The sequence below is a fragment of the Setaria viridis genome, chromosome 7, assembly GCF_005286985.2.
Source record: "Setaria viridis chromosome 7, Setaria_viridis_v4.0, whole genome shotgun sequence".
Classification (NCBI taxonomy): Eukaryota; Viridiplantae; Streptophyta; class Magnoliopsida; order Poales; family Poaceae; genus Setaria; species Setaria viridis.
The window spans coordinates 5,477,305-5,488,904 of NC_048269.2; the positions used below are offsets into that span (position 1 = coordinate 5,477,305).

The window sequence follows — 11,600 nt, forward strand, 5'->3', positions numbered from 1 at the left end:
CCTCTCAGCGTCTTTTTTTCCACTAGCCTTTGCAACCAGGATAAAAGGTCCCGGTTGGTGAGCCCGCATCAGTGACCGAGCTTTAGTCCCGGTTGGTGAACCTTTTGTCCGGGGCCAACTTTAAACCGGGACAAAATGGGGTGCATGGAAGGTGAGTTCTCTACTAGTGGTACATGATAACTTTATACATCTGTTTGCAGGTTTTGTAATTTGTTGGACTAAACTGATACAATACAATAAGTTGTGTATGGTGGATGCAATTTACTCTTAGTAAAAAACAATATTTTTTTAAACAAACGACTCTCTAGCCACCGTTTAATCTTGTAGCACTAGTTAGCATCCCTCTCTCTTTTTTTAATATAGGGCAAGATTCAATAAATGCAGCAAATAATAGATATGAAGGATGTGAAGATGCTGACCTAGAGAAATTTATCGTAAGTCATATGATTTGGAATATATTCACTTTTCATATTATATTTGCTTACATGTAACTTTTTATACACAATTTCATATTCTATCGTACAGGATCTTAACGATGGTACCATTGATGATAGCAGCACAATGCCAAACTTTGCAAATAATGTGTACGGACAATCTTCCTCCATGGCAGCTCCATTGACCCAAGAAGGATATGCCAAACTTTACAGTTCCGTATATCCAAGGAGGATATACAAATCTATTACTTGGAGTTGATCAAGTTGCAACATTACAGCCTGCTGTTAAGAAATTAAATTTTGATGGAATGCCAAATCAAGAAAACAAGTGACCTTGTTGTGTTACATAGAATTTTATTTTTCATTTGTGCTGTGTTGGGACCATATATTTGTTATCTATATCAGTCATGTAACTCATTTATATTGTTTGAGAATTATATGTAACAACATTATTTGTTATTTTCATTTGCACTGTGTTCCGGGCTTTCTGCACTTGGGAATTATATGTAACAGCATTATTCGCCTGTACAAATTGGCTCATTGACGTTTGTATCTGCTAATTGTTGTTGTGGAATCACCGAATGAACGAATGAAAGAAACAATGGAGAGAATGGACATGGTAGTGCCGTTGCCGGGGTAGTTGAAGAGCACAACCGATCGCAAGGATCGTGGTGGACGCACGATGAGCGAGCCGAGCTGAGCCGCGGACAGAAAGTACCACGCGGACGGCACACACGTCAATGAGGCAGGGACTATCGAGCCGAGCGAGGGTGCCTCCATCCGATCCCACGCGGAGGGTATCGGGCGACGGACTGCAGGGCGCTCCGTCTGCAGCCCGACTGCATGCAATTTTTTCCACTTTGGAAACTATGGTGCTGGCTTTTTTTACGAGGCGTCGGTTCCTAACAAGATCCGACATGGATTAATTTTGAGCTATCTGTTGCTTTTATTTTGAGCTGGTGTCTGCATCGGTTCAAGTACTTTCTCGCGTTCACAATTTGAATTTTATTATTCTTTTATAAATTTATAAAAAAAATTATATAGATTCAAATGGAAATTTGTACCAAAATTGTAGGTTTCAACAAGATTGTTTTAAAAATTTAAAGTTATTTAGATACTTAAATTGTTAATTAAAGTTTTTGACAACAAGAATCAAAAGAAATAAAATCCCTATTGCATCAATAATAAAGAATCGGCGGAATGGTAGGTAGTTCTCGTGCGAGGGGGAAGATTTTGCCATGAAACTGTCCTTGCAGTCAGGGACGGATCATTGAATATGTATATTTTTGCCAACACGCGTATGCTAAATCTATACACAACAATTTTACCATGGGCATCAGAGGAACCGGCTGGTCACACTCTGTAATGTAGGTATCACTCGGTCACGACTTCTCTCCATCGCCATCGATCTAACGCGGCAATCACTTGTACAAGTAGGTATCGAAGAAGAGTGCATAGCTAGGGCACTGTGACGATCAGCTGGAGTGCTTCACTGAACAAGCCACTACTTGAGCCCAGTGCCTAAGTCTTGTCTTCACAAGCTGAGGGTTGTCACCTGTTGCATCAAAACCATCAAAGGAAAAGAAAAGAATCAATACAATATTACAATTTAATGCCAAGATAGATGATTCCGAATGAACGTCTTAGAGATTGGATTTCACGGTATATAGTAAGAAACTGCAAAAAAAAATGAAAATTGCAAATTACCTGGACTGCAAATCTTCCACGAGTCCATGGGGTTAGAGTGCGCGCAAGGGCTACCCGGGCATGGCGTGCCGCACAGGTTGGGTGACGACTTGGTCGCCGATAGAGACGGCGCCGAGCTGGTAGACCACCGCATCTTGGGCTCGGAGAGCTGCCGGTTGACGGCGAAGTAGAGATCGAGGGCGGGGAGAGTGTCGCAGAGGTCCTGGCCGCCCTTCTGCTCGTCGAACCTGAAGCCGAGATCCATGGACCCCTTCAGCTCGTCGAGGTCCTCGTCCGTTAGACGCTTGGCCACCCGCTCCGTGCTCGAGCTTGCCTCGCCGTCGCCGGGACAGGCACCTCCGCCACCGGCGGCCGTGTTATCGTCGGCTTCGTGCAGGCCCATGCTGCTCCTCTGCCGTTGTATCTGCCGCCGCCGCTTCTCCCACTTGACCTCCCGGGTGGTCTCCTTCATGGACAGCTGCTTGGTCAGCTTCTTCTTGTTGGTGTTGCCGGCCGCCGCCGCGGTCGATGTCGGCTGGACCGGCGACGACAGCGTGGGCCTGCTGGCCTTGACGACCTCCTCTTCCTCCCAGTCCCTGTAAAGTGATAATGGCGGCGGGCGTGGGACGCCACGCCTGTGCTCTCGACCGTTGCTGCCCATGGCTTCTATCGCTGTGCTCTCTATTGCGGTCTGACGAGAAATTGTTGGCTTAAACGTGGCGTCGTCTCCTTTCCTCCTCCTCCCCTGAAGAAAATTGTGCTTCACAGCAGCTGTCGTGGTCCGACAGCTGCCGCTGGTGCTGGAGGAAGGAGAGGGAGGGGGAGACGTCGACAAGAAGAGAGGGGAGGTGATGCTCCCCCTAATATCAAGGTGACCAAGGAGAAACAAGAACCCAAAAATAGGGGTGTGTAACCTGTCCCATGGCCTGGCTACACGCCTCTTTTACTACATCCAAATGGTAGCCATGCAGGGACGTTAACCATGACCGTCGGCGGTGCGCGTTCGGGACCATTCATGGCTATGCACTTAAATTAGTTTTTAGCCAAAATCAGCATAGAAGCAATAGATTGTTATTTAATGAAAATCTAATAACACAGGCAAGAACCTTACTCAGAAATCAGAATGCTTGTACAAACAGCGCATTAATTTGGAGGCAGGGAACGAATCTGGAACTGATTAATTATAACAATCAATAAATTAGATGCGGGCTTACTCCCTCCATACCCAAAAAACCTGACGTTTAGGACAGGATTGTGGTAACCAAGGAGTGATTAATTAGGGGTTAGTTTTCCTTCTTTGCCTCTAATAAATATGGTTGCGCTTGCTCTCTGTACGAGAAAGTTAACCAGCTCAATTGGCTAGTGCGCGGAGCCTGCATTGCTGCGCCCCAGGTTCGAATCCCGGCTGCCCCACCTTTTTTGTTGCCCACTTCATTTTGCATGGCGATGGTCCGCTGCGTGGCACTGTTCGCCCTGCGTGGCGCGCGCGGACAGCAGTTTTGCTTGGCGCCTGCATTTTCGCTTGGCGCGGACAGCAGTCTTGCATGCGCGCGGGGCAATTGTTTCATTTTCGTTTGGCACTTGTTTCATTTTCGTTTGTTTCCGAGTGCATGGTCCGCTGCGTGGCACTGTTCGCCCTGCGTGGCGCGCGCGGACAGCAGTTTTGCTTGGCGCCTGCATTTTCGCTTGGCGCGGACAGCAGTCTTGCATGCGCGCGGGGCAATTGTTTCATTTTCGTTTGGCACTTGTTTCATTTTCGTTTGTTGCCTGCGCACTCGGATAGCTGATGGTTCACGCTCGTTTGGAATAAGAAGACCGACGTTTGAGTTGCCTGTACTCCACGCCACTGGCTTATTTATGCGGCAACTTGCTTTCTCTCTTCTCCACGCCATTTGCTTGCTTGCTTAAACGCCTCTCTTTCCTTCTTTCTCAACCATCTATTCTTGCCATCTTCTCTGCCCACTTAACCGAGCAATGAGTGCTTTTTTCCCTGCCTTTGATCTAAATGTTCGTTTGGAAGAAGATGACAACGGCAACCTTCCCATCGATCTCAACGAGCCAGTTTTGGAAGATGAGAACCACGGTAATGTGTCTTTCTCAGTTTGTTCTTTCTCATTTATATGAACAGCACCCCATGCAAATTATTTTCCTTTCTAAGTGTGGTCTTTCCTTTTCAACAGGAATAGATTTGAACTTACCATTAGATGAATTTGGAGCTGTTGACTTTGATTACGTACAAAACCTCACTGGTACAGTCCTCTCACTTTGTTTTTTTGTTTTACTAGTCATGCCGTGCCTAATTTGGAGCTGGTTTTTTTACTAGTCATGCCGTGCCTAATTTGGAGCTGTTTTTTTTACTAGTCATGCCGTGCCTACACGGCAACCTTTCTCATTTATATGAACAGCACCCCATGCAAATGATTGTTTTTTCCCTATAATTACATCATGTCGTGACTACTTTGGACTGTAAATAAGCTTGTTGTTATCATTATTAAAATGATTGGTTTTTTCCTTTAACTACATCATGCCGTGACTACTTTGCACTATTAAAAAGCTTGTTTTTTCGTTTTGCTAGAACAAGATGGTGATGCTCCCGTTCCACTACACCAACCGAAGAATGACTATTCTGATCGTGTTAGACAACCAGTGTATCAAGCATTGTTGATGAGAAGCAAAAATGGGAAACTAGGCAACCATGATACAACAATTGTATCTAACCAATTTGGAGTAAAAATTAGATCAGTTCAGCGCATATGGAGGCAAGGTAAAAACCAACTTTCTCAAAACATTCCGGTCGTGGTTCCTAATCTAAAGAAAGGTAGAAGTGGCCGCAAAGCAATCCCTCTAGATTTGGAAAAGTTGCGGGATATTCCTCTCAAGCAAAGTATGACCATAGAAGATGTGTCTAGTAAACTTGGTATTAGCAAATCTAGGATACAAAGGTATTTGAAAAGGGGTTTCATTAGGCGCCACTCTAGTAGCATCAAACCTTACCTCACTGATGATAACAAGAAGACTAGGTTGAAGTGGTGCATTGACATGATTGATCAAGGTTTGCTTGATGATCCAAAGTTCAAGGATTTCTTTGACTTTGTGTTTATTGATGAGAAGTGGTTCTACCTCACTCAAAAATCAGAGAGGTACTACTTGCTACCCGAGGAAGATGAACCACACCGCCTTTGCAAGAACAAGAACTACATCCCTAGGATCATGTTCTTATGTGTATGTGCTCGGCCACGATTTAGAAATGGAGTATGTGTGTTTGATGGCAAAATAGGTTGCTTTCCACTAGTCAATTTTGAACAAGCTATTAGAGGAAGCCACAACCGTCTTCGTGGAGAGGAAGTAATCAAACCAATTCAATCAATCACAAGGGATGTGATAAGAGATTTCATGATAAATAGAGTGTTGCCTGCAATTAGAGCAAAGTGGCCAAGAGAAGATGTCAACAAGCCAATATTCATTCAACAAGATAATGCTCCATCTCATTTAAAAGTTGATGATCCTCATTTTTGTGCGGTTGCAAAGCAAGATGGGTTTGACATTAGGCTTATATGTCAACCACCCAATTCTCCAGATTTTAACATTCTAGATTTGGGGTTTTTTCGAGCTATTCAAGCCATTCAATACAAGAAAGATGCTAAGACAATTAAAGATCTAATTCCAGCAGTGCAAGAGGTAAATGATCATCCATTCGATTGATTAAATTGATCTTGAACAACTAAAGTACTCTACTCATTATAATCTGTTTTTTGTAGGCATTTTTGGAGTACTGTCCAAAGAAAGCAAATAGGATCTTTGTCACACTACAAACTGTTTTGAAGGAAGCAATGAAGGTAAAAGGTTGCAACAAAATCAAGATTCCTCGCATGAACAAACAAGCACTAGAGAGGGAAAAGAGGCTGCCATTGCAAATCCCTTGTGAAGCTTCATTGCTAGCCGAATCACTTGCTAGTCTTCCTGTAACAAATTAGAAGATGCAAGTTTATGCAAATTATTAGATGAGTGTATCTTAGGTTTGCAATGGCCAAATTGAGAGATGTTGTACTGTACCTTAGTGCTCTTTGTTTGCTGCTTCTTAATATGCTCTTCCACCTTCTTCAAAATGTCATCAGTCAACTTGATTCTAGTACCATCCATTTCAAGTTTGGCCACATCAGGAATATAGAACTCGCAATCGAATTTGTCCATTAGATGGAACCACTTTACTGGCATATCGTAATCTTCGTGTAGAAGTCCACAACGGCCACACCTGCGTGCGTTCCGGCGAGCTTGGTAGCAAGCTTCTCCGAAGACACCGCCAGCGTGGAACGTGCCACAGCGAGGGCATAGAGACTCGACGGAGTCAGGCTTGACGGAGTCGGGCACCATGTCGACTGAGTCTGCAACCATGTCGACGGAGGCCGCGACCTGCTCGACGGAGTCCGGCACCTCTTCGACGTCCGCGAACGTCTCATCCGAGTCCGCGAACACCGACGAGGCCACGACGGCGAGCACCTCCTCCGCAACGGACTCCGACGAGGCCGCGACGGCGAGCGCGCGGCGAGCAGCGAGCACGCGGCGAGCGCCCTGCGACGAGCGTACAGGCGAGCGAGCGGCGAGCGCGCGGCGCGCTTCCGGCTAGCATGTGGCGAGCGTCATGGCGAGCGTGCGGCGCGAGTGATCCATTCGTGGCGGCAAGGAACAGCAACGAACTCTAATAGCGAGTTGAGCGTGGAGAGGAAGATGAAGGAGCGAGCGTGCTATGGGAGATCGTGCTGAGGCAAATGAAGGAGTGGCGAGTGTGCTGAAGCCAGCTGCCAGCGTGAATCGAGGCGACGCAATTAATGGGGAGTGAAGACGGGCGGACGGCCGGACGGGCAATCGAAGCGAACGGGCGGTGTCGGCTAGGGGCAATCCAGTCCAAAGTTCACCCTGCCATGGCACAACGTCAAGCTTTGTAAAAACGGGCCAAAGACCCAGAACGTCGACTTTTTTGAGTACGGAGGGAGTATGTAACAATCAATAAATTCAAAGAGTTTAAAAGACTATTGAATTGTACCATGGTGTCAAACAGTACGGCTCCAAACTGTCCAAAGGAGTTTTGCCAATGTTTTTAACGTGTTTTCTTCCAAGTTCCAACTTTTGAGATTATGTACGTGTCTTTCTTTTTCGAGAGAGATAATGTATGTACTAGTTGAGACAAACCTTCAACGCCAATGAAATTCGTTGTCTCAATCCACCTACTCCTTACACAAAGAATTGGCTTTTCAGTGGCATCACCAAGAATTATAGGTGGCCAGATAGTTGGGCTTGCAGTAATAAATTCTATAAATAGTACTCCAATAGGCTAGGATTACAGTACCGCTTTCAGAATTTTAATTTGGTGACCGGTTGTCGACATATAGTAATTTTAGGACTTGTTTATTACGAAGCCCTGAAAAATATCTTGACATTTGAAATATCTTTGCAGTGGCACGAACAGGTGAAGAAAGCCTCTTAGACTATCCGCACCCGGAGTCTGCAAAGATGCCTCAACTGGAAAGATAGAGGTGCATGCACTGCACCGCAGCACGCTATCCCCATCTTCACTGGAGCGTTCGCTACAGGAAACCTGGATACCCAGCGTTTGACCCCGCTACGCTACGCTCTCTCTTCGCCTACCACGGGCCCCGCCCACCCCGCCGCTGCCCACTCTCTCTCTCCCGGGCGTGATACAGGCAATGCGGCGGCAACATCCATGTCCTCCAGCGCCTGTAAAAACCCTTCTGACAAACCCTTCTGACAAGTGAGCCAACCCCTTAACCGACCCTTCTGACAAGTGAGCCAACCCCTTAACCGCGTCCTTTGCAGATCGCCGCGGTGCAGTCAGCCTTAAAACCAGTGACACGCTTAGCAGCCCAAATTTATAGTAGGGGCCGTCGTGTGAGCATATCTCGCAGCTGCCAGCACTAAAATACTAGTGGAGGTCTTGGACATTTAGAAAATCGTGAAATTTTTTAATCAAAAACATCTTGCTAAAGTACTGAATCTGCAAAATTAGATCCTATTTGGTTCCTTTGGTTCATGGATTAAAGTTTAGTCCGTAGACTAAAGTAGCTATTTGGTTCCTTGACTAAAGTGGACTAAAGTACTTAAATGTTGTTAAACAAAGACCCTTTTATCCTTATTCCCAACCCACTTGTTATCCCTACGCTGCCTCCTCCGGTCACCAAGCACCGCCCATCTCCTCCGGCACCTCCCTCACTACCACCCCTCCGCGCCGTCGGCCTCCCTTTCTTCCTTTCCTTACCGTCCATGCGCTGCCCCTTTGCGCACCGCTCGCCATTCCTCCGCGCCACCGCCCTCCCTCTTTCCTCTAGCACCTCCCTCCCTACCACCCCTCCGTGCCACCTCCCGCCGTCCTTCCACGCCACCCTCCCTCCGTCCCTCCCTCTATGCCACCGCCCGGCCAAGATCCCGGGGCTCCACGAGTGCAGAGCGCGGGTTAGCGCCACCTCCGCCTCCCTCGCCGGCACCTCCTCTGCCTCTTCCCCACCGACCCCACCCTTGCCTCGCCGATCCTACTCGACCCTACTGCCCCCACCGCTTGGTGGCCCCTTCCCCGCTAGCGCCGCCGCCGCCCCGCTGGGCTCCCCTCTCACGCGGACCCTACCATGATTGTTGTCATCTCGTCGCGGCACCACGCCTCGGCCGCCAAGTACTCGTGGAGCGGCGGCTGCACGGCGGGAGGTAGGCCGGCTGGAGGGGGGGGGAGGCCGACGGCGGGGGCAGCGAAGGGAGGCCGACGGCGAGGCGGCTGGTGGGTAGGGGAGCAACCGGCAGCGGGGGTGGGAGGGTTCGGGGAGGGGGGGACCGATAGTAAATGAGGGGTAGGGGTGTCCCCAACCCCCTTTAGTCCAGTTTTGTGGACTAAAGGACTAAAGGCTGTAGTCCTACTTTTAGTCCAAGTGTTTGGGTGTTTAGTCCAACTAAAGTACACATTTCAATCCAAATTTTAGTCCATAGTGGGAACAAACGTCCCCTTAGAATCTAGATGAGAATTACACGGTATAAATCTTCCTCAGTCCTTTGGAGCAAGATACTGAGATTTGACTACCAACGGGATATCATTTTGCACCGGTGTTGTCCTTTATATTTGCTAGGTAATTCGCCGTGTTGTTTCGCCATCTCACAAGCAAGGTAGCTGCCCCAAATGAAATCATTGGTCAGCATGCTCATTTTATGTGGGCATTGAAATCTGGTAAATGACGATTGTGATGGTACTTTACCATTTAATTGAGTCCAACAAATTTGTTCTTATTTAGCTGTACAGTAGTCACTAGTACGATTACAACTCGCGCATTATTTGTTCCACTTGCAGAGGTACTATTGCTGTACACTGATTGAAGTTGGTTTGGCATTCCACGCAAGCAAATAAGAAGTTAGGTTGCAATCAAAGCAGCGTGCAAAACTGCTGAACTGCACCTCAAAAGCACGGGCATCCTGTTGGATTTTAGATGGGCTCGACCAATATAATAATCTGAAAGTCCAAAAAATCACAAAGGTCTATTTCTTTAGATAATGGATAGAAATATGACCTCTATGTCCACAAGTGGATATATATATATATATATATATATATATATATATATATATATATATATGCCTCCGCTATTCGGTCCCCAGGGTACAGAATAAGCTATTCTGTACCCGAGTCCCTCCACGCACCGGCCTCCCGCGCGTCCCGCGCGCTCGACTGACCCTCCGTCCGCGTCTCTTTTTTTTTCTCCCGTGCGTTTGACGTTTGCATCTGGAACTGCAGTTTCCAATTCTGCCGTCGTATGCCCAGGGGAGGACGACGCCCACGATGCCCAGGGGAGGACGACGCCGCTGTCCCGCCGGAAGCAACGCCCAGAGGACGGCGACGCCGCGACCCCTGGGGTGGTTCCGCGCAGACGAGCAGCAACGGCCGTGCTGTCCTCGCGTTCTACGAAGAAGACGTAGACGCCCAGGGGCTCCCGCAGATTTCGGAGGTGGGCAGCGGACGGCATCCTCGTCAACGAAGGGCTGCTGTGCATTCAGTTTGGTCAGTCAAACAGCCACTTTCATACAGCCACTTTCCAAACTTTGAGATGTAAATCAAATATAAAAAACCGAATTTGTCTTGACCAAGAGCTACTTTCAACTGTTGACTATGTATCATAGATCCCATTCTGCATGTTGATGCCCATCATTTACATATAGAGTGCATCAAAATCTTGAGCCAACGTCAGACCAATGTTCACTGTCTTGAGAGTCGGACTCCAGGGTTCAGACTACTGAAAGTGAAAGAGATAGCCCATGCATCAGGTTGTAGTTGCAGTTTGAACGTACAAGTTCAGTATGCAACAGTATGCAGGTAGTATTATCCAATGTTCACTGTCTTAACGTACGGTCTTCAGAGTGGGAATGGTCATTGCCATTCAGTTTAGACAATGAACTCTAGACAGTGCAACTTCCAAGCTTTGAGCTACAAACAATTTTTTTTACCAGATGGTTGTTGTGTCATTGAATATTTGTACAAACTCTGAATCAGGTTGTAGTTGCAGTTTGAACGTACAAGTTCAGTATGCAACAGTATGCAGGTAGTATTATCCAATGTTCACTGTCTTAATGTACGGTCTTCAGAGTGGGAATGGTCATTGCCATTCAGTTTAGACAATGAACTCTAGACAGTGCAACTTCCAAGCTTTGAGCTCCAAACAATTTTTTTTTTCAGATGGTTGTTGTGTCATTGAATATTTGTATAAACTCGGAATCGGCGAAATACAGTTCTCTAATGGATATGCAATGTGTTGTTACCTTTCAGACCACCTTGCCAGTGATGGGTTGTCGGAGGATATTGTTTGAAGAAGCAGGGCCGTCCGCGCCGAGTAGGGACTCTGCGGATAGCCCTTCACCGAAAAGGCTGGAGATGAACGACATGAGAGTCGCCGTCGACGTGAGAAATACAAAAGTGCCGAAAAGGTCACCGCCACGATTTGAACCGTCCCAGCCGGGAGAACGAGACACTATTGACTCCTGCATCAAAGTTCCGGAGATGTTGGAGAGCTCCAGCACTGGATTTCGAACTCCGCCCACACAGATAGGTTGCCAGCAAGGGAGTAATGAGGATCAAACCATTACAACGGGAAGACAGGGTGTTGTGTTCTTGCCTCCGGATACTTTGAACGCAAACCAGATGATTGCTAGTGAAGAAGAAATTCCACCACAAACACACGTAAGTGATGCATGATAAATCTTTGTTTGAATTGTACAAAGCAGTTATATGCACAGTTAAAAAGCACAAATGCATGAGAGTAGTCAGTGAAAATATATATTATGTTATATCTTTAAGGCTGTGATGATAATTGAATTTTCTACGCAAATATTGATTCATATGATGGTGCATTAGTATATGATGTTAATTGAAATTAATGTTATTTGAAGCAGAATGAAAGCATGGATCCAAATATGATACCCAGAGAAGGGATGTCATTC

At 46.8% G+C, this 11,600-nt stretch overlaps 1 protein-coding gene across 1 annotated transcript; it reads right to left on the bottom strand.

The window, feature by feature from the left end:
* Positions 1–1,704: 1,704 nt before the first annotated feature.
* Positions 1,705–3,219, bottom strand: LOC117865682 (uncharacterized). The gene is made up of 2 exons (XM_034749909.2): positions 2,142–3,219; positions 1,705–1,989 (listed from the first exon to the last, which is right to left on the bottom strand). Exons 1-2 carry the CDS (start codon positions 2,779–2,781, stop codon positions 1,910–1,912), a joined length of 720 nt encoding a protein of 239 aa, XP_034605800.1. The 5' UTR covers positions 2,782–3,219; the 3' UTR covers positions 1,705–1,909.
* Between the last annotated feature and the right edge of the window lie 8,381 nt (positions 3,220–11,600).